The sequence below is a fragment of the Apium graveolens genome, chromosome 2 (assembly GCF_009905375.1).
Source record: "Apium graveolens cultivar Ventura chromosome 2, ASM990537v1, whole genome shotgun sequence".
NCBI lineage: Eukaryota > Viridiplantae > Streptophyta > Magnoliopsida > Apiales > Apiaceae > Apium > Apium graveolens.
In genome coordinates this window covers 319,958,201-319,981,897 of record NC_133648.1, presented here as the reverse complement: position 1 = coordinate 319,981,897, position 23,697 = coordinate 319,958,201, and the positions used below count along the sequence as shown (strand labels likewise).

General features: G+C 32.4%; 2 protein-coding genes and 1 pseudogene across 6 annotated transcripts; 2 read left to right on the top strand and 1 right to left on the bottom strand.

Moving 5' to 3' along the window:
- The first annotated feature begins 4,188 nt into the window (after positions 1–4,188).
- LOC141709029 (uncharacterized) lies at positions 4,189–15,817 on the top strand. Of its 5 annotated transcripts, none has more exons than XM_074512917.1 (7): positions 4,189–4,325; positions 5,572–5,677; positions 6,356–6,477; positions 7,032–7,153; positions 7,274–7,482; positions 8,241–8,318; positions 15,499–15,817. In XM_074512917.1, the coding sequence occupies exons 2-6, from the start codon at positions 5,572–5,574 to the stop codon at positions 8,249–8,251; spliced, it is 570 nt and encodes a 189-aa protein (XP_074369018.1). In that variant the 5' UTR covers positions 4,189–4,325; the 3' UTR covers positions 8,252–8,318; positions 15,499–15,817. The 5 variants fall into 5 exon arrangements, with proteins under 5 accessions (XP_074369018.1, XP_074369020.1, XP_074369021.1 ...); XM_074512919.1 differs by lacking the exon at positions 15,499–15,817 and adding an exon at positions 9,278–9,414; XM_074512920.1 differs by lacking the exon at positions 15,499–15,817 and adding an exon at positions 9,064–9,208.
- Positions 8,779–9,952, bottom strand: LOC141704926 (U-box domain-containing protein 44-like; annotated as a pseudogene).
- A 1,182-nt stretch (positions 15,818–16,999) lies between the features above and the next one.
- LOC141709028 (dual specificity phosphatase Cdc25) lies at positions 17,000–23,680 on the top strand. The gene is made up of 3 exons (XM_074512915.1): positions 17,000–17,160; positions 17,259–17,397; positions 23,398–23,680. The coding sequence occupies exons 1-3, from the start codon at positions 17,075–17,077 to the stop codon at positions 23,566–23,568; spliced, it is 396 nt and encodes a 131-aa protein (XP_074369016.1). The 5' UTR covers positions 17,000–17,074; the 3' UTR covers positions 23,569–23,680.
- The last annotated feature ends 17 nt before the right edge of the window (positions 23,681–23,697 follow it).

Here is a 23,697-nt window from a genome sequence, read left to right as displayed (position 1 = left end):
AAATATTGGATTTGTAACCTAGTAAATAAAGGAATCATTCAGATATAAACCATTTAAAGGAATCATTAGGGTATAAGCCATAAGAATCTAACTATGAAGGATTAAAAGGTCACCTTATACACAGCTTCTTTACTGAGGATAACTTGATCAGTCGATCATTGCTTGAATCATCACTATCATCATCCTCATCTTCCTATCACCCAGGGTCTGAATTTTCATAAACAACGCAAGAATCTCACAAATCTCAACTGTCTAACATACACACACTTGAGTCACAATTCATGTACAAACTAAAAAACCAAAAGATAAATCACAGTATAATGTATATAAAGAGAATAAAAGAACAAAAGAAGAGAAAGTAAATCTTGAATATTCAACTCTTACAAATCCAACATAATTCTATAGCACTGATTAACACCTACCACAGAATATGCCAGAAACTATTCCCCGCCATGTGCTTAACAACACTCAACACAACTACAAAATTGATTTTAAAAAAAAACTTAATAATACAATAACAACATCACTGAATTCAATTCTATTACACATTAACTCCTAATAAACGTAAAATGCTTCCACTAAATCATTCCATAAAATTCAAACCACTAACATAAACATCACAATTGCGGCAAGCTAGACACCTTCCTACTATATACTACATTCATCAAATTCCGTCTTTCTCAGCCACAATTACCGCATGCTAAATAGCTACACTCATCAAACTCCATCTTTTTGCAATTACAATTACCGCAAGCTAAATATCTTCCTTCTACATACTACATTCATCAAATTTCATATTTCTGCAATCATTCAAAGCTACAAAAACTCCAATTACAATAAACACAAAGCAAAATCATTTTCGTTAAAATTTAGATCTTTGTACGTTAAAATTTCTGAAATTGCAAGGGAATGGAAAAGAAGAATGAAGAAAGAAAGAAAAGGCAAATACCTCTTGTTGATTTATTATTAACATTATATCCTTCAGCATAATGCACAACATCTCTAGGGGTAACATCGAATATGTCATTGTTGAGTTCGTTGTTAAACAGGCCAAAACCATCAAGTTTTGGAGATGCATACATAGAAGATGTTGGAGCAATATTGCTGCGTGTGTTCCTGGAAAAACCTATCCGACCCAAGTCAAGACTGTTGTCAACACTATCAAAATTTAAACTGCCTCCGCTGCTTAAAGTAGAAGCCATTCCTCCTCCTTGACCTGAGATGGGAGGTGAACCCCAAATAGCTTCAGTATTGTTAGTGGAAATTTAAGCTTTATTCACCATTCAAACACCTACATATACAAAAACACAGCTGAGGTACCAATATGAATCAGTCAGAGTGCTATTCATACATACTATCACCTAGAAATCAAAATGATTTCTATATACATTCAGCACAAAAGAAATTTCCGAAATCTCGTAGCTAACCACACAAACAATTATAGTATCAAACACTAAATTATTCATAAAACCAAATCCAAATAACAATTTAAATCTAGCAATCAACAAAATTAAAATTAAAAGTGAATATAATAAACAATTATACAGTACATTCTTAGCCAACAAAAAACTACAGGCTACAACTTTTATTTGGGTGAAATGAAATTCATGATGTGAGCTGTTGAAAATGAAGACACTTTTTTTCTTGAGCAATAGATTGGAAGTGAAATGGTAACATGAAAGGAGCAATGGATTGCTTTTCTTGAATCCAGAAGTCAGATCATTTTTTAACCTCATTCAGTACTTTGCTACGTTTATTTTACTTGCACATGATGGTGTATCCACCCAAACACTATTATAAACTTGTTAAAATAACTATGAACTACATTAAGAGAGGATCATAAAAATATAAACCTGTCTTAAGCTATCCTCAAGATTTATGCTAGTTCAGAGCACTTCTAGAGCTGTTTTCAGCCTGGGTTTGTCTCGGTAAATAAGCCTATTCCCGCGTATCTGCACCTTTAAGAGAAAAACAGATGAAAGATTTGGTAGATTAAAGAACAGAGTATCTAAAAATTATGAATATAAAAATCATATACCTTCTTATATCGAAATATATTTACAAATTACAACCCAAATCTGTAAAAGGAGAAAAAGGTGTTAGACTAAGAATAAAAAAGAAAGTCAAACACCTACATAACAAAAACACAGCCGAGGTACCAATATGAGTCAGTCAGAGTGCTATTCATACATACTATCACCTAGAAATCGAAATGATTTCGATATACATTCAGCACAAAAGTAATTTCCGAAATCTCGTAGCTAACCACACAAACAATTATAGTATCAAACACTAAATTATTCATAAAACCAAATCCAAATAACAATTTGAATCTAGCAATCAAAAAAATTAAAATTAAAAGTGAATATAATAAACAATTATAAACTAATTGAATCAGAAGCATACCTGTGAAAGTAGAGTAAAACTCTCTCTACATACGCAAGTCAGCCTGAAAGCAAAATCCGCTAAACAAAAATGTCTTCGTTCACCTTGATAACATTGATACAAAATATGTAGAGAGATTTAATACAAATTAAATCTACAAAATATGTAGATAACATTAACACAAAAAAACATGTTAACCTTTTTATTTAGTTTAACATGTGAAGGTAAAAAATATGAGATTTACAAAACAAATTACAAAAATTTAAAACTTATTAGAAACACTGCCTTCTGAAATTTGCTAAATAAATATTGTCAGGTATTATAGATGAATAGAGTCATAGCCCACACTGGAATTTGCTTCTGGCAGCAATGGTGTTATATACACTTAAAAGTGAAGTACAGAAGAAAAGGAACAATAATTTCATGTGATAATGAGGCACACATATTAATAATTATTTTCTGCTCAAACTATCATTCAATATTCAGTAGGCAAAGTTGCATAGTACTAAACCACAAAGCCACTTACCTTCTCTATGTTCTCCATCATAACAACTTCGACTTCTGAAACAGGGGCCTTCACCTTGGCCAATTTGTTGATTTCCTATAGATGGTCAACGCAGTATTTCATATGCTCCTTCATTTTGATCTGAAAAATGCAGTATTAGTGCGAGATAAACTGTGCACTTTAGTTATGATTATTATCAAATAACATACCCATTTTTCTTGGTTAGGCTATTAGCAGGAGCTGTAGCTCCTTTTCCACTACCATATTTAGACACAAAATCATCCTTCACATGCTCTAAAAATGCAATTGGAACTTATCCACCAGCTGATTCATCTGCGCCCATACAATATGCTGCATCTCCAAAAAAATATAACTATAAACTTAAAACATTTTCTTTCAGGCATGTCATCGAACACTTTCTCAGCAATAGATAACCTGCAACAAATACATACGTAGTGTATGTAGTATATAAAATAAATAAAAGATTTGAAATTTGAATAGATAGAAGAAGAGCATATAGATCAGAATCAGTGAAATTTGTTTGAGACATTTATTTAGAGGAATGTTCCCAAATTTGAAATTTGAAAACATAGCTTCTTTTGGAAGTTTTAAGTAGAAAATGTGTTTTATTAGCTAACATGGTGGCATATATGGTAATTTTTTACAATTTGATGGATACAATGCTAAAATGGGGTTGAAGTTATTATTCAAAAGGGCCAGTAGGAACTATTATATACGTAGATTAGAATTTATAATATATAATGATAAAAACAACCGTGCATCGGATGAATTTATAATTTTTTATTTTCAAATTGGCGCCTACCAAAATTTATTTCTTCGAAAGTTTTTCTTTATCACCGTTGATAATTGATATCTCAACATTTTTTGGATATATAACATTTTCTTCTTTGAAGTGTCATTATTAAATTTCCTGGAATTAATTGTTAAGTTCCTTCGAAAATTTGAGTGCCACTCATTTGAGGGTACTTTATTTACTTTTATTATACCTTTACTTTACTTCATTAATACAACAAGGCTAAGCAGTCGTGTATTTGATTCTCGCTCATTCTCATAATATTTAAAAAGTTTGATTATAAAATTTTCTTAAAACATGTATTCATTTATGAGATTATAAGTAATATTTGTAAAAAAAACAGATATCGCGATAAAAAAAATCATGATTAAAATATACCAAAAAATTACTAAATATTTGTTATTTGAAAAATATATCAATTATTTATATGACTATAAAATATAATTTTGTAAATCAAATAAAAAACTTCAAAAAAGCCAAAATATTTTATCTTTTCCATATTCATCTGGATCCATCCTCATTTCCCCAGTCCTCTTCCATAATGTATACATACATTCTACGTATCTATCTCCCTCTCCATTGATCGCCGACGTCGGTCTTTCTCACCGGCGATTACAAGCGGTACAATCTCTCTCTCTCTCTCTCTCGCTCGCTCTCTCTCTCGCTCGCTCTCTCTCTCTCTCGCTCTCTCTCTCCCTCCCTCTCTCTCCCTCTCTCTCTCTCGCTCTCTCTCTCTCTCTCTCTCCTTATCTATAAAATAACATATAAATATACACACATGTTCGATGATAGACGTGCTTAAATTTTACAATAATTATATGAATTGTTGATCTGTTAACAATTATAATTATTATATGAATTAATGATTGAATATTAAATTGGAAATTAAATAATAGATATAATATAAATTGATTAGGTTAGGGTTTGTGATTGCTGTGGAGAGGAAATGTTTAATAAGATAATTAAAATTGGGCAACGTAAGCCCTCGAAATCGGAAAGTGGTTCGGATGTTGATGGAACAATACCTAGTGTTACTGTGAATCACGCGTCGCGAGGGGGTCAAGTTAGTAATGTAGGAGGGGGGAGTAGTGAAGTTTGTGTCCCGACTACACCGCCTCCCGGGACAATTCAGACTCTACCAATGTTTAAGGATGTTCCTGCAGCGGAACGACAGGGACTGTTTTTGAAGAAAGTGCAAGTTTGTTATTATCATTTTGATTTACGCTATTTGATCAGCAAGACAGTACTCTTTTTAATAAAATCAAACTCTTTTTTTATGATATTCGATTAGATAGATTGTACTCTTTTATCTATTCTCGGCTTGCCTGTCTCACATGGTTATGTTAGATTTTGCATTGATTCTCTAATTTGTGGGCATATCATCCTTCCGAAATCTGTCATCTTCTAATACTTACAATCTAAAGTTTGGTCAAGCGAGTGTATGACAAATTGGCACTTAATCTGATTTAGTCTAGGCTGATTGCGTGTTCTTTATCCAAATTGGATCTAGATTAAATTCCACCCTTGCTACTGCTTCGGGTTATGGATGATGAGGTCAACTTAGCCTACCCCTACAAATTTGCTAATGCAAAATTTAAGTATGCCCTGCTCTGCGATATTAAAATATTAGACGTTGATTAGGGGAGTATATATTTATAAAAGAGCAGAAGACCTGGATTTAGGATCACCTCTAACTTTCATCAATACGTGTTACTACTCATATGTCCATTGTTCATGCAAATTGAAAAGTGTAATATCATTCTACTAATGTCTATAGCACCATTTAGCGTGTGTTCTATTATCAGGAAAAAAAAACATTTTTTAGATATGTAAGACACATTTTGACCTTTACGTTATAATTGCTTAGATGACAACTAGTATTGCTGATGAGCTCTATTCAGAGATATTGGAGCAGTCGAATGGTGAGGTGGGTTCAAAATCGACTTCCTTAGCAAATCATTTCAATTCAAGTGGTATGTATTCTCATCTGATTTACTTCAGCATAGTAAATGATCAATTTATATGTGTGGTATATTACATAGTCTGTTAAGGATTGAGGATTAACTAGATGTTTTATCCTTACTGGTCAATATAAAATAATAGGTACCCGCCACCCGGTAATTCAGATTTTTTACTTATGCCGCAATGAAATTTCCTTTCATTACTTAATGAGGTGAAATCTTGAATGGTTATGGTAAGTCTTGAACAGGAAAAAGACATCTGGAAATGTACCTAAAATAGTTTTAAAGTAAAACATTTTGATATGATAATTAATCATGTACCTTGAGTTATTCTGGTGCTCAGTTGTGTAATCAGTATTAAGTTCTTGAAAATATATTATGTTGTATATATTTGCCTATAATCTGTATGAATTATATACTCTTAAAGATGTTCTTTCTTGATTGTTTTTTATAGGTTATTGATTATTGGTATAGCACTAGGCTTTGATATTTTCCTGCCCGACCCTTGATCGCATGTTATTTTGCAATCAAAATGTCTAGTGCCTAGGGTCTTCCTCCTCCAGTGTTTTTTAGGAATATTTATTTTTTAAAGGATTTTCACAAGTTCTAGCAGCCCTTATTATCCTTGATTTTTTTACCTATCCTCTTTTTACAAGTTCATTAAAAAAAAACACATTTATGTTGCTATAGATTCCCATGAGGATGACTTGTGGATTGAAGATGGATTGTCATGGAATGGTTCAAACAATGAATCAGGAACAGAATCTGATTTGGATAGGGAATGGCAGAGGAGGCGAGATCAGTTCCACACGGTAACTTTACACACTGATTTATTCATCAGATCCTAAGAAGCACGAGTGTGGGTGCGGGTTCGGGGGTACGTAGTACGGGAATACAGGCATTCGGTAAATTCAAAATTATAGGGATTCGGGTGCGGCGGGATACGGCATACATAATAATATTATAAATATATATTTGATGGTAAGAATGAGACAATCTAGTAGCAAAACTAATAATTTTGTACAAATTGATACAAATATATGATATAAGCATCAAAATCACAACAATTTATGTCAAATCATTTAATTTTGTTGTACAAATTGTGTAAAAGAAAAAATTGAGGTGGGATATTATGAGTAATTAAGCATCTTCAAGAATCTGAGTATCCGATACGAGGGTGCGTGGGGATACGGGGATTCCTTGGCTTACCAAAGAATCCCTGCTTTCTATTCAGATCACTTAATCCTCAATCTGAACTGAATATTTATATGTGGAAGTCTATTTATATGGATTTCTTTGATAGTTTCCTGTAATGCTGTCAAAAATGTATCTGAACTGAATATTATAATTCCTTTTTAATAAACAGATTGGATACCGAGATGGTCTCATGGCTGGGAAAGAAGCTTCTGCACAAGAAGGTTTCAATACTGGTTTTAGTGAGTCTGTCTTTGTTGGATACAAGTGGGGTCTTGTTAGAGGTGTTAGTAGGTAAATGGACATTTTCTTTTCTAATGCTAGAAACAAAGCCTATGCTTCCTCTAATACTTCGCAAGTTGATTGAATTCGGAAATTTTTAACTTAGTTTTTCCATGTCTCACGTTGTTGAAGTGCTCTAGCCTGCCTTCCGGATGAGGTTAAGAAGAGGTTGGTTGAATCCGAGGAACAGAGAAATAAGTTCATTCACCTACACGACTCTGTTAATGGTCTTTCTACATCTGATGCACTGAAGTTGTTCCATGATGATATGTCCAACAGTGTTGAAAAACAAAAGGAGCATCCCATGCCAACTTCACTCAAGGAAAAAGAGCACGCCTCAGGTTCAAATGACAATCTCCTAGAAACATATTATGAAGATATGCAGGCACTTATTATTGAATCTCCTGCGATAAAAGTACATTTTGAGATACCCAAGTAGATACTTGTATGTTGTAATGCCAAGCTTGTATATGGTATGTTTAATTGCTCCATAGTAATACTCTGGACAATGGTGCAAGTAGATGATTTCCATATGGCGAAACTCTGTTGTATCTGAATTTTTTTATATAAAGAAAACCTTGTCAAATGTTGCAAGATCATCTACTGCATAAATATTACTCTATCTTTGTTTAAGATCTGGCTGTTGACATTTTTGGTCTGCCCCAAAGCATAGTTGTTGTAAACTAATCCACACTCGAGTGAATAATTTGAAGTAGCAAATGAGTGATGTGCTTTTTTTGGTAAATTTGATCGTAATGTATAGAACTTGATTCATTAATTCTAAATAGTTCCGGCAGAGCACATTAGTATCCTCTGACTTGAATGCATTGATCTCCTTGTACTATAAAGAGTTCTTAGATGATTAAAATGTGACAACCTTGTACTAATTGTTACAGAATGCAAACAAATATTAACAAGTAAACACAAAAAGATTAACAATTGGAGCATTTTGATGTACATGAGAAGCCATCTGAGAATTGCAATTCTGCTGTTTGCTTTGTTTGCTTGCTTTATGGGAACGAATTTGATTATATAGTTACTGTTTTCTAGCTCTTTGTTTTTCTCTAGTGTTTCTAAATCTGATAATTTTTATTACTAGGTCGATGTTGATAAAGGTCTGCAGTCTAAGAACCAGAAAGGACTTGACCGAGTAATCTTCACTTGATCAAATCAGCAGGTTAGTAAATCAAAATTTATGCGCATACTTAAACTTGCCCTACCTGTGATCGACACTCACAAGCATGTTGAATGTATGGTGCATCAATGAAACATTACTCAATACACTCCACACGAAATATGTCCAGCTCATTTCTGGTTACACCTTGGCTCTCTGATAAAGTATCTAGATCTTAAAAACTTGCAATGTGTTGAAATAAAATCAGAAACTGTGCAAATATCCTTGGAGATCTACAGGCAAAAAATTGAGAAGCCGTAAAAAGTAACAAGTAGGTGTGCACCCAAAAAACATATCAACATTTCTTTCTTTCACTCTTCCTTTACTTACAAAAGATATTGATCATTTCTAGTACTTGATAGAAGTTCTCAAGCCAAACAAGTAAGCTATAAATATCTAGAAACCCAAGTATAAACATACCGAACAACAAATCATTTTTTCATCTTACTTGATGCACTATTTCTTAAAAGTAACTTGACTGAGGTTGCAATAGCTCGAGCTGGGCCCATAGTTTAGCGACTGTAGGTTTCAATTTAAGATCGCCCTTCTGGGCGAGCTCAATAAGTACCACTTGAGCAGAGTTTCCATACTCTATTCTGTGAACCTCAGTTTTAAAAATCCTGTCCAACGCCCATAACCCTTTTTGTTGAGCCTTTACGGTTCCAAACTCCAAAACTTTTATAATGGCTTGGACACTGGATAGTTTTGCAATATAATTGCTTCCTGATTCCGATATTTCATATTGTAGAAGTGTGGAGAGTGCAATAAGAACTGCTTCATCTGCATCCCTTTCTTTACCTTCCCTTTCTTTACCTTCCAATATTCGGATAAGTGGACGAATTGCGTCTGCTTTAACCATGCAGAAAGTACTTTTGACAAAACAGTTACCATTATGGACTTCACAAAATGCAGTTCCCGTATGTGAGCCACATAACCAACTTGGCTTTCTTGTTTTTCTCTAGGATACTGTGTTCTGTGATAAATGAGCTAGAGCTGTTGCAGCATTACATTTGGTGAGTATTGATCCAGTTGATAGTAATTTCACTAGCACCGGAATGATTCCATTTTCAGCAGAGTAATGTTGTAGCTTTTTGTCAGAAGAAGTAGTGAAGCGAATCAGTATAGCTGATATGCTTTCAAATAACCTCGACATTGCATTTGTTAATATTCCCTGGCTCGAGTCCACTATCGTAACTAGAATTGGTAGTAAATTTGCTCTTTTAAGTGTATCTGTCGCTTTCTTTTCCCTAACAGGCAAGTTACTGATTATCCCAATTGAAGCAGTTCAATTGCCCCATTTTCTCCTATTGAAGCTCTTGTTTGATCTCTTAGATCCATTCTTGAAAGCGCAGTTGCCATAAGGATCTTGCTCATGTCCGAACCTGACAGACATCAATAGACTCCATTAGATTATTAAATAAACTGTTTTGAAGCCTAAATGAGATTGTAGTACATTAGTACTAGAAAACAATCTAGGTTCATTACTTACCTTCCTTTAGGTACTGAACTAGTGGCTTAAAGTAACCAGCCTCTGCCATATGCAGAGCATTTTGAGTATTGTTAGACAAAGTATTTAGCAGTTTCCCTGCATCATTTGAAGCTACTTCATCTTCTCCGTTAAATATAGCAACCAGCATAACAATGCACCCCTGGATTCTTCCAATCCTTCTCCTAACCGCAGATACATCAGAAAGCGTGGACAACAACCCCACGGCTTCCTTCTGCTCCTCCAGATCTCGCGTCAATGATTTCATCCTCCGTATCCTCCTCAGTACCAAACTCTTCCACAATCTCCTCAGATTTCGAGTCAAAACAGCTGACAGCATCACTGCCAAACCTTGCATTCATCATTTCCTTCTGCAAAGACCTGATGTTATCTTTCCCATCAATCAAAATATCATGTCCTGCAAACAGAACAAGGCCTAGTGATCTTCCAACATTCTGAGTAACTTCCTGAATTTGCTTAACGTGCAACGATTCACACTTTGGGCTTCTGATCAATGATTTCGTCTGAGAAATCAGACGAAATCACTGACTCTTGAAGAAACCTCATCAGCAGATGCTTGTAGCTCCAAAACCAGGTCACATAAACTCTTGCAATCTGATTCTGCTAACATATTGGAGTCACTTGCCTTCATAATATAGCACCAATAAGTTACAACATATATGTTTATTTATAAACTTTGTCAAGTAGACAAGTGAAATCAAATGAGTTATGTATTCATATTTAACAAGAACTGATGAGCCTGAAATGTGCTGTCTGAAGAAGATAATAAAATAGGATGACTTGGTAAAATCACAAACTTATTTCATGGGTCTACTCTTTTGTCATCTTACTTCAAACGTAAAACACAAGGTATATATTATATTAGGCTCCTACTAAAATTAGAACATATTTGAAAATATAACTTGAAAATTCCAATAATTGCATAGTTAAAATTAGTATTGGGATACGAAATTTTACTTCAATATAAATCTTTTGCTCAGATAATTATAATATTTTGGATCAGATCATTAATGATCTTACAAAATAATTTAGGGGTTTTTTCAAAAATACCCATATTGCATAAATTATTTTCAAAAATATGTGTTCAACATTTACAACCTTATATGCAACATGAAATGCAACATTGTAATCTGATATGCAATTTCGAGCAATTTTCTCTGCAACCTCATATGCAATATTAACCGTATTTTTATAAATAAATTCAAAAATATGGGTTTTTTTATAAATTCCCAGTAATTTATCGATTTAACAGTTAATTAAACTTATTCTAACACCATAATATCGACCAATTACTTGATAGAATATCAGGCACGAAAGCTGAGTTATAATTTTCTCTCATTTTTTATATTCCTCCCTAATATTTCATCATTGCCAACACCAATTTATAATTGAACTAAGATTCTTGTACACAAATCTTGTGTTAGAAAATTAGGATTTTAGAGCTTAATTTAATTATGTTCTTGATGTTAATCCTAAAATCTAATGATTGGAAATTGTTCAATGATATTTGAACTTAAATTTTCATGTATGGTTTTAAGAATTTTCTTAATGAAATCCATATGAAATGAGAGTTGAAAGTAGCTTGGAAAATTTGAGAATGTTTGTCCCACATTGAAATAAATAAAGGGGGTTGTGTGCTTTATATGGTATTACCCACATGAGTAGTATACAACTACTAAGGTGTGTGATGGTCCATTGTGTTGTTGTGTGCTTCACGCGCGCGCACACACACGCGCGCCCCGCACCGCACCGGACCGGGTCGGGTCGAAGGGCGATTTGGGCGATTTGGGCGAATGTCTCGGCGTCTCGCGTACGCGAGGCGACCTGGGCGAGGATTTTATTTATTTGAGAATTATTTTAATTCGAATTTATTTATCGGTGATTGGATTATTGGGCTGGGTTCTGAAATAGGCTAAGTAGTCTAAATATATTGAACCTGCAAATAATCTGATCTGTAACAAGTTCTGATATAAGAATCAGAACTTAAGAACTGATGAATAAAATCAGAACTTAACAAGTTCTGATATCAGAATCAGAACTTAAGTACTGATGAGTCGAATCAGAACTTAAGTACTGATGAGTCGAATCAGATCTTAACTTAAGTTCTGATAATAATGTGGGTGTTAATGTGAAAAGCTGTTACAAATAATTTAAATTCAAAAGCTGTTCAGTTTTGATTTTTTCATTTATGAATTCAAAATCTGATCAGTTTTGATTTTTTCATTAATGGAGCAGTTTAATTCAGACATTAAGTGTGTGGACAGTTTCATTTTTCCTCTCCTATAAATAGAGGCTAAACTGAATGAATACTATACACTACATTCTCATCTCTTCTCTTCAACCTCTCTGCATTTCTCTCCCATAAGTCCTGAAGTGCTGATATTTTCCGGCGACTGAGGTGCTGGTCGAAGTGGAGGTTTTGTTGCTGCTGTTAACATAAACTCCGAGCTGTTTTATCCTGGTGGAGATATTGCGTACATCCCAAACGCAGCAGGTAGGGGGCAATAATCTCTTCAAGAGCAGCCAGGACTTCGAGTAAGGCCTGGTGACTCAGCTGTAATCATTTTCTTGGCGTTTTGTATCTGTAAACCTTTATTTCAGTCACTGTTGAAAGCTATGGTTTCAGGTACATCTTTCTTTCTCTCTACGTTATTTCAGTTACTGATTTTGTTTACCTGCATGTTTTGTTTTGTTAACTGTGGTCTTGGCCTAAACTTGTTAAATTCTTTATACACTTGCCTCTATGTTGCTTTACTTGTTAGTGAGTTTCTCAACATCTTGTGTATTTATTTTATATGATGTGTGTAGAAAATGATATTTGAAAACAACTTTAAAGGCAATAAAGAAAGTGGAGATAAAACAAATGGGAAAAAGGGCAGCCGTTAGTGAAAGAAGGTATCAAAGTTGTCATTTTATAAAATGAAGTGTTTTTGTCTTTTAGAATTTAGACTAGTTTCAAATAACACACGGAAAACAATTAACCGCACATGATTTATTTCCTTTTTTTTATTCCAATTGATTATTCCTAAGAACATCTTTAATAGGGGTCGTCAATGAGGTTGCCAAACTTATGTGGCATGTCACCTTTCGTTGCCTGTCTATTAGAGTTGGATGGTTGCCTAGAGCATCTCCAATAGGGATCGCCAATAAGGTTGTCAAACTTATGTGGCATGTCACCCTTCGTTGCCTGCCTATTGGAGTTGGGGGGTTGCCAAGAGCATCTCCAACATGGTCGCCAATGAGGTTGTCAAAGTTTATGCGGCATGACACCCTTGGTTGCCTACCTATGGGAGTTGGGAGGTTACCAAAAGGTTGTCTACCAGGTTTGCCAAAACTTAACGACCTTTGGCAACTTACTAAATTAGCAAAAAGTCATAAAAAAACATCTAAAATGTATATTACTCAACCCACTTTTATATTGAACTAAATATAAAATTAATATAGAGGGATCACATGGACAACCTTTAAAGTTGCTTAACTATTAGAGTAAAATTTTAATAGATGTTGCCAAGAATGAAATGGATGTGAGAGAAAATTAAAAAATACTCCCTCTGTCCCTAAATACTTTTCCCATTTGTGTCGGACACGTTTGTCAATGCACATTTTTTATTGTTAATATCTTTAATTTCATATTTGTATTAAATATAAAAATTTCACTGTATTAAAGTACTCGTAAACACGAATACAATAAGATCACTTATGACTATGTTTGATTTTATAGATTAACCGTAAATTAATAGTCAATCGCTTAACGTGAACAGTGACAAAAGTCAAAACGGGAAAAGTATTTTGGTACGGAGGGAATAATATATTTAATAATTTATTATGATTTGTCAACTTTGTTAGCAACCTATATCGGAGATGTTCTGGTAAGTCTTGGCCCAAGTTTCATACGATTTGTTTCACTTTACTACGTATTAATTTATTTATCCAACTCTTCCTCAATTCCTGCACCCTTTCAATTTGTTGTCTGGCTTGGCGATGATTGTATGGTGGTGCTACGTGGTCGAATTACAGATTTAACATTTAACAAATAAATAAGGAAACTTCAAAGAAATGTAAGAGATATGTGATTTCAAGGGACTCTGCATCCTGACAAACTATCACCTAACTCAATATACTGATTTCTTCAGCAAAAATATTCGAAGTACTTCCCGGAGGACTTATGGAAGATCGTTGTGCTACTAAGATCAACATTTATTAATGGTGATCTTTAATTACATATAGTATCTTGTATGTAATGTACATATCAGGTATGAAATTAAAATCATATTTATAATCGATTATAAATATATTACGTTCTCCATCTTGTTACATAATATTACGGAATATCATAAATTTACTTTTTCTATAGTTTAGATCTTCTGTTTTTAGTAAGGTTTTACTGCCCTCCGAATTGTTTTTTAGTGCAGTTTATCTTAATTTTTTCGTAAATAGGAAAGATATTCATTTCTTATTTCTTTTTGTCTTTTTTAACTTCTAGTAGATTATATTTGTTACATATTTGTTAAAAGTAATATTTGTTAAAAATAATGTACATCCTTGATCTCTTGAATATCAGTTTTGTTTCTCAATATTCGTGATGCGTTCTGAAAATTGTATTGTTGATTTTTGGCCTTACTGGAAGATGATGTTATTTGTTTAGTTTTATTTGTTTTATATGTCATTATCCGTTTGATTGCAAACACTTTGTTTTTCTGTGTTTTTTTATCGCGTTTTGTTTAACAATTGTATCTCATATTATTAGGTTTTCGTATTATTCTTTGAGAGTAATTATAGTTTTGGTTATAAAATTTAAATGCATTTAATTTTTCAGTTACGATTGATATTATGTTGAATGATACATTTATTGTGTTTTAATTTAAATTAACGTTTACATAATTTGAATTTTGCTTTCTAATTATTGAGTTATTTTTATGTGGTTTGATTACTTTTAATACTCTAGTGTATGTATATGTATATATATTTATCCTATATATATGTATTTGTACCTTAATATAGTTTTTATTAGTGGGATTTCATATTTTTATAATTTTCTTTTTATTTTAGTAATTGATGTGTTTATATGCTTTTAATGTGTTATTGATTAGGATTAAAATATTTCCTTAATTGATTTTAATTTATAAAAGTTTTTTGGCTAGGTTCATTTTTAGGAAAATTTATGTCAATTGGTTTTTTAACTTTTTACAGGATAGTAGTTATTATCTCTTTAATGTTCTTATTATAGGAGTTAATTTTTTTGAATGAAACTTTATGTTTTATTAATTAACGTCTTTTAATTATATTGGTTTTTGACTTGGATGAGGCTAATTTTTTCAGTAACGGTTTTTAATTAATATTTTTGAAGAAACATTTTTCAAATTGTGCATTATTATGTTTTTAAAAAAATTTAAGGGGCATTAATTTTAACATAAATGGACTACAAAACTTAATTTATAGAATGATGTGTTATGTAAGATGACTTTTCAGTGCCAATACAGGAGTGTTATATATGATGGCTTTTGACCATTTATTGGTTTTATGAGTCTTTAACGACTGATTGTTTCCTATTATCAAAATTTGTGTCTAACCAAATATATCGTCTGGTTATATTTTATTTTATTTTAATATCGTATTATATGTAGATTTGTTTTATTTTTAATATATTTTTCTTGTTTCATTTGTTCTTATTTTCAGGATAATTGAAAGAGTGTACTTTAGTTCTTTTTCAGACTTTATGTCACAATAATCTAACAAGGGATCTTGAAGCACATAACAGTTTAGTTTTATAATGATGATACGAGAGTTTCTTGCAGTTATCGGAAGACAATATTTATTATTAATTTTGTATAAATGTGAGTTATAGAGGACACTCCTTTTCCTCACTGAGTTTTTTCTCCCACATAGTTTTTTGCGAGATTTTAACGAGGCCTTTCTCGTGGGTTATCTATTTCATACATTAAGTTTTTATTGTTTAAATGTCCGGAGGCAACTTGCGTGCCTTACGGTTAGATGATGAACTTGGTGATTGGAAGATATACTCTTTTGTATTTCGAAATTTTATCAATAAATTTTTTTCATTCTTGACAAAGAAAAAGTTCCTTTTTTAACAAAACTATAAAATTACTTAAAAATGAGTATTAGATTTTGAAAATCGGAACTATTCGATTACGGTCATATATCGGACAATTTTTTTAAAAACCGGGTAATTTATTGAAAATCGATCATTGAACAAAAATTTTCAAACAAATTTTAAACAATTCATTAACAAATTTTTGAAAAATCAACCGATTTTTATAATCATGAAAATTAACATCAGCTTAAAGCCCAATATATCAAGTCCGTTGGCCAGACAGGGATCAAAGAAAAACTGTAACTATACAAAATGAAGGTGTCCATTTATGTATTGGGCTTCGGCCACAAAAGTTGTCACACTTTTATAAGAAAACCTCCTATTTAATCGATTAATCCTCCATTAATTCGTTATAACGTGGCCGACTGATTCGATTTTAAAATTTTGATTAATCCTTCTACGATTTTTTTATCGGGATATATATATTAATTTTAAAATTAAAATATTAAATTCATTTTAATATGAATAATTATAAAATTTATAATATAATAAATATATATATATATTGTTAGTAAATAATCAATATAATCATAAAAATATATTAAATAATATTTTGATATTAAAATACATCTAATTTTCATTCTGATTAATCATTTTGATTAATCCCCGATTTTTGATTAATCCTAAATGAGTAGGTAAACCGATTAGAGCTCTGTTTGGGAGTGTAGTTGAAAACTGCAGTGCTCTGAGAAATAGTGCTGTCATTAGATAACTGTTTGATAATTTTTTTTAATTTACGTATATTTTGAGATATAATATATAAAAATAATATTTTTAAGAAGGTTTGATATTGAAATTGATGCAAAATCCGAAAACAGCTTTTCCAAAAATACAAAAAACGTTTCTCCAAACGGCTTTTTGGCAGTTTTTTCTTGCAAAAAATTGTATTTACTAATAATGCTTGCCAGTGTTACAGATTTCGGAAATCGGAATTATTGGGTTGATGTACTGATTTACGATTTATCGAGAATCAGTCAAATCAGATCAATATTTTATGACCGATTTTTGAGCGATTTATCGGCGATTTTTGAAAAATCGGCCGATTTCTATATAAGAGATACTTGCAAATTACAATTGATTGACAAGAAAAAGAAAAAAAAAGGAGAGAGAGAGGTTGAGAGAGAGAGAGAGAGAGGAGAGATGGCTGGAAAGACAATAACATACGTAACCAGCTCCCAGTTTCTCAATCTCAAACCTCGCCCTAACATAGCTGTTATAGATGTCCGGTAATAAACACACATCTCTGTCTTTTTTCTTTTTCTTTAATTCAATCTATTTTTATTTATGCTAATTCATTCAATAATTTATATATGAATAAAAACAGGGATGATGAGAGGGGTTATGATGGCCATATAGCTGGATCACTCCACTTTGCTAGTGATACTTTTCGCGAGAAATTGCCGAAGCTCGTCGAAGCTGTCAAAGACAAAGATACCCTTGTGTTTCATTGTGCTCTTAGTCAGGTCTATTGTTAAGTTTTCGTGTATCGAAAATTGGTGAAATTGAATTGTTTCTTGTACTGATTCGTGTTTATTTTTTATGTTGCTATTTAGTTGGTTAGTTGCTTGTTTTTACGGATTGTTAGGTAAGGGGTTAGGTGATTTTAATGTTGCGGAATTTTTTTTAGACAATGTATAGGTTATTTAGATTGCTCTTCGGATTAGATGTATGGCTTGTGGTTTTTGGCGGGGAATGAAAGATGTGAATGGTCAGAAATGTGACAGAGGATTAGGGTAATAGCTATAGATGCATCATTTACTAGTAAAATAGATTAGACGGGACTCACAGTCATTGTTTACACAATAGCTAATTCTTTCGATGATGGACAATTATGATCGTCAATTTACAGAATTTTAGTACACTGTCATAATTGGCACAAGGGACGAATTTACTATCCACACTAACTTCTGAGAAATGTAGGTATCTCTTATATAGTAGTAATAGCCGAATGAACCCCCCCCCCCCAACTTCTTGGTTCACTTCCTGGATTTTGGTTCCTAGGATCTATTCCTTGTCCTCCTTTTCACTTTTTCGGTTTACTTGTTTTACTACAATATACGCCCTAAGCTTCAACTTTCCAAAAAGTGTTATTGTTATAGTGGCTAGTTTTTTGACTTGCAGCCTTGCTTAGGTTCTAATCACAACACTTGTAATATATTTTTACCTCTCATTAGCTAAAACAAGAAAAATTCTTTCATAATTTTTCCTTACTGCCAATAAATTCTAGATATGTGACATATGTCCCTGATTAGTTCGGGATAATGACCAAAATAGCACCAAAATAGAGTTAATTGTCCAAAATAGCACCAACTCCAAGTATGGCCCTTCAGTAGCACATACCTAATGATTATAACACTTGCGTTAATATCCCTCACAACAAACCCATACTACGGGTTAAACGAAGTAGCCAAGCGGAAAAAGCAGTCAAGGCACATAGGTGGGGTCCCATTTCTTAGTCAGTATGTGAAGCGAAGTGATAACGACAGGTAGGACACAGCTTCTAGTCAACGCAAACCTATCATGTGTTATTATGTTTAACACAAATATGTGATGCGTTAGTTTTGATGAACTAAATAGTCTGATGCGTTACTACGGTTAACGTGGGTAAAGTATGCATTAATGGTGCTGATCTTTAAGTAATTATACAAGTGACATAACCTAACTGTGCATCCTGTAGTAAGGCATGCTGTAGTTGCGTTAGGAGAGTGCATTTTGAGGGCCAGCTTTCCTGTAGTGCTGTTTTGAACCAGAACCCGATTAGTTCTTTACTCCTCTAGAACGGTTCACTACACTTTAAAAAACATTCTTCAAAATAATAAATTTAAAGAGTGCTTGTTTGGTTACAGCCATGAACTAATTTACCTAGGAATTTATACTTCCTTTCTATATAGACTTCCTGGGAAGTTTGGTAAACTTGTTTGGTTAACAACGGGTATTGTAATTACCTAACTTATTTCTTCTTTTTTTTTTCTAACAATTTTTTTAATTATTCATTATTATTTTTTACTAATAACTATTAGTGTTTATCTTAATTTTTGAAATATGTAAAATTTAAAAGAAAAAATAATTATACATAATGTCTTTTCAATTTTTTTTATTATTGTCTTAACAAACATTATTACTAGTATTATAAAAAATGACTTGAAATTATTGTTATTATCATTAATATTTTAGTTAAATATAAGTGTACCTTTTAAATTTTAAATAAAACCGAGGTTGAAATAATAATAAAAATTTGGATTTAAATATTAATGTTTCTAATTACAAACCCCTATGCTAACTAAAATTTTAAATATGAAATAATATTACACGTGTATAAAAATGAATATTAAAAAGTATCATTAACACCTATATTATACTTATTATGTTTCTTAGTTTCTAAAAAAAATAATAAAAAGTTATATATTATTTGCAGATGTATATATTCGACTTTACTTGACAATTTATGATTTTTTTTTAGAATAAGGACGTGTGGAAGTGTGACAACCTATGTAGGGGTGGGTAAGTGACTTCCCACGTTGTATAGGTATCGGGAGTTCCTAGATAATTCTAATACCCTTATTTTGTCCGACCAAACAACTATGTCAGTTGTTACTTCCCACCCATTTAAATGTCTGTCAACCAAACAACCTAATTGTTTACTTCAATAGAAAACATAATGTAACAAAGAAGGAAAAGGGCAAGATGGTAAAATTCATGTTTTTTTCAATAAGATATATAAATATTGATGTTAATTTAATCGTTTCTCTAATAATAGTATTCTTTTTTAACTCGAAAAATGTAAATTAGGGTTCATATTCATCGAAATGTAAACTAAAATATTTGAGCTTAGATAAAATGGACTTGATGAAATCACTTTGAGAGTACGAAAGGAAACTTTCTAACTTTTAAAATGTGAATTTCTAATTCTAAACAATCGCAAGCTAATCCACATGAATTTACGAGACAGTAAATAACTCAAACTATTGATGAAATTAAATCAATTAGTAGGAAATGATGAACTAAATATATATAGGAAGAAACGGTTTTAAAATTTACCAGGGATTTGATAAACCAGCCCCTTTTGTTATTCTGGTGAGTTAAGAACAAAATGAGTTAGTTTATCAAATCCCTATTAAATTTTAATATTGTTTCTCCTTGTGTATATATGTTCATGATTTGCTACTAATTGATATAATTTCATCAATATTTCAAGTTTACTGTGTCATAGATTCATGTGGATTAGTTCTGATTGTTTAGAATTAGAAGCCAACATTTCTAATGTTAGAAAGTTTCGTTTTGTAATAATCTCAGAGTGATTTCGTTAAGTACATTTTACCTAATCTCAAATATTTTAGTTTACATTTCGATGCAGATTAACCCTAATTTACATTTTTCGAGTTCAAAGAGGAATATTATTATTAGAGAAACAATTACATTAACATCTATATATCTATTGAAGAAATCATGAATTTTACCATCTTACATTTTCCTTCTTTACCATCTTAACCTAGGTAGTATATTGTAAAACTCCACCTGTCCCAGTGTAGAGGTTATCTTTTGTTTTGGCACTGATTTAAATTGGTACATCCCTAATTGTACTTTCACCACCATTCTTCTTTCTCTCTCACTGTCAAATTTGGTGACCTCTGTCAAATTTGGTGACCTATCTGTTTCATATCAAAACTAATTCACAAGTTTAAAGTCAAGACTAAATACTTCAAAGTAAGTAGTGTTCTTGATGGGGAGGCAGGTGATTCTATTAGGGGTTTCATTTCAAAAAGAACTCATTCTCGTAAGAGAACTTTGAGACAACGATAAAACAATCTCAATAATTATAGTCTCTGACTAAAATATACTCTAAATTACCTATATATAAAAGACTAGACTTTTTCTTTTTTTTTAAACTCAAATCAAACTCTATTGGGTAATAGATAACTCAAGATTATTATCCTACATTAATACGTAGCAAATAAACTATCTAATTGGCTTCCAGAGTTTTTCTAATTGTTCCCATGTTAAACCTTTCTTTTGTCCTTCATGATTTCTAAAATTGCTAGGTGAGTCTAGAAGGTGAAGTAACTTCTAGAGATAATGCGGGGATAAGTTAGATTTTTTTATTTAGTTATTTCCCAAAAACAGTTAATCACCCAACTTTGCCTTTTGCCTAATTTCATTTTTTTTAAAAAACATTGCCCCATTTTTCAAAAGATCTTGGTATTTATTTACTCACCGCATAGTACCAAGTGTTCGCTGAAATTCTAACGCGAAAATACACGCAAGCGTACGCGATCACAAGTAGTATAAGATTTAAGTCAAGTTCGTTCCCACAGGGACTGGTTTAGGTTAATTTCAGATTATGCACTTATGCAACAATGTATGGTTATCGTTCAATGCTAAGACAAATAACAAATTGAGTTTTGATTTAACTAAGAGATTATACTAAATAGCATTAACTAAGAGAATTAAGATTGAATTACTTATATGAGAATAAACATGGGATTCTAACTTCATTAAATACTTCATTCAAAGTTTATGTCTTTAACCTTAGCATGTGATGGTGATGACAACTAATTAGATTACACGAAATTAGTATACGCTAACTTTCGTTATACGTATACCCTACTATCAAATATCCATAATTAAGATAGAAGTTGAATAGACACCAATTATGTTTAGTCCTTATATGTCTATAAAGATTGAAAACATAATGGTTTAAGAACAAGTTATCTATCGTGATTACATAGGGTGAATAAGATGGTTAAAATTACCCACGAATTATGCATGTCAATTCATACATAAACCTATGCTAGCATGGCAAGTTCTAAACCTCTATATTCACTGTCGCTTCAATAGAGATTAACAAACAATCTTAGATGTTAGCTACGCATCAAAGACGAATAAGCACAACCAAACTAGGAAATCATAAATCACCACACACTAAAGATTATAAAACAATTAACTATTGAAATCCATAAATAAATCCGTTAGAACCCCATGACAACGATTAGTTCATAATCGAACTTATCGTCACCATAGGTTTTAATGAAAACATGATAATAAACAATATAAGAGTACTAGGGTTTAAAGACAAATCGAAAATAAGCATCCGAAGTATCAACTATATTGAAAAATACAAAAGTTTTCTTCTCCGTAGCCGTCTTGTGCTCTCTAGGTCTTCGTATTGCTCTCCCCTTGGCTCCTTGTTATTAAAAACGAATTATTATGGGTATATATAGGCCCCGGATGGACCTAGACTCTCCAAAACTTCAATTTCTACTAAAATCAGGATTCTGGCAAAAAGGGCCGCGCGGGTTTGGGCGCGGGCGCGCAAGTTCTCGGCAGAAACAGGGCGCGGGCGCGCGGGTTTTCTGGATTTTTCTGCTGTTCTTCTTTTGGCCATAACTTGAGCTCTGTTCATCGGAATTTGACGATTCAACTGCCCACGCGAAGATAACGAGATTCTCTTTAACTTGAGAATGACCTAGACTTCCAATTATGATCTCTTTTCAGCATAATTCCTTGAAAAACTTCTTTCTTCCTCCAACTAATGCCTGCAATGCAAAAACAAACTTCTTTCTTCCTCCAACTAATGTCTGCAATGCAAAAACACATCAAAAACACCATATCAAAAACACCAGATACCTGAGTCCAAAACACCAACTTAAGCCTGAAATGAAGTGTTCCAAGTAAATATAAAATCCACCTATCACCTAGGGAGTCGGTATGCCACTTTTTACAACACCTTTTATAATTTAAATTTTAAAAATTAGAAAGGAGGCTTATTTTAGGGTCTTATTTTTGATAAATTGTAATATGACCTGACTATAATTAATGTTGCGGTGCGGTTTCTACATGTCACTTGCAATAATATTTTGTCATGTGTCATAATTGGTAAAGTATGCTATATTGTTATAACAAAATCTTACTATTAGTCACCAATATAACTTTTTAGTAACAAGAATTATTCTAAGGTAAGCCAAGCGGGCCTTTTCTCCATATGCAGTACAAGCGATTAAAGACTATGCATTGGTGCCACTAATCTTCGATACATTCATGGTTCAGAAGTACAAAACATCAATGTTAAATTCAGGATTAGTACTATTCAGTGGTATATTAGACTTCAATTGGTTGGTGAAATACTGAAGTCATAGTTGGAAATCGATTATCTATTGGATCATTCTTGAATCTTGTCGTGGAAAAATGTGTTTTGAACGTTTGCAAATTGCAACCTTGCATGATAACAAATTAATCTCACTGTTTCAACAAAAGAATGAGTAGTAACATTAAACTGAAAAATCTATATATTTTTGTAGCTTGCACAATTCTCAGCACAAACTTTACATGCTGTATATGTTTGCTTATATGTTTCTTTTCAACTGACCTATTCCTATCTGATTCCATATTTTGTTCATGACATGTTTATACAAGGAGAAGCATCAAACATAGATTTGATCACGTTTTGTTTTTTATTCTTTTTATAGGTCCGTGGTCCAAAATGTGCTAGAAAGTTTGTCGACTATCTTTCAGAATTAAATGAAGACGTGGGAATAAAGAATGTGATGGTTTTGGAACGTGGCTATAATGGCTGGGAAGCCTCTGGTAGACCTGTGTGTCGCTGCACTGATATTCCCTGCAAAGGTGGATGCGCATAAGAGACAGCAAAAGTGTAATATTTCACTTGGATACTATGATGTATGTGTGGTGATTTATGTACTGGAAAATTCTTGAAGTAATAATATATATGCAGTCTTATGGATGAACTAATTTTTTATTTGGTCTGT

Bases quoted from the DNA above. Each gene is read 5' to 3' on its own strand.
- LOC141709029 (XM_074512916.1), top strand. From the start codon at position 5,572: ATGACAACTAGTATTGCTGATGAGCTCTATTCAGAGATATTGGAGCAG. The intron at 5,678-6,355 runs GTATGTATTCTC...ATGTTGCTATAG, and splicing joins AAATCATTTCAATTCAAGTG to ATTCCCATGAGGATGACTTG. The intron at 7,154-7,273 runs GTAAATGGACAT...ACGTTGTTGAAG, and splicing joins CTTGTTAGAGGTGTTAGTAG to TGCTCTAGCCTGCCTTCCGG.
- LOC141709028 (XM_074512915.1), top strand. From the start codon at position 17,075: ATGGCTGGAAAGACAATAACATACGTAACCAGCTCCCAGTTTCTCAAT. The intron at 17,161-17,258 runs GTAATAAACACA...GAATAAAAACAG, and splicing joins ATAGCTGTTATAGATGTCCG to GGATGATGAGAGGGGTTATG. The intron at 17,398-23,397 runs GTCTATTGTTAA...TTCTTTTTATAG, and splicing joins TTCATTGTGCTCTTAGTCAG to GTCCGTGGTCCAAAATGTGC.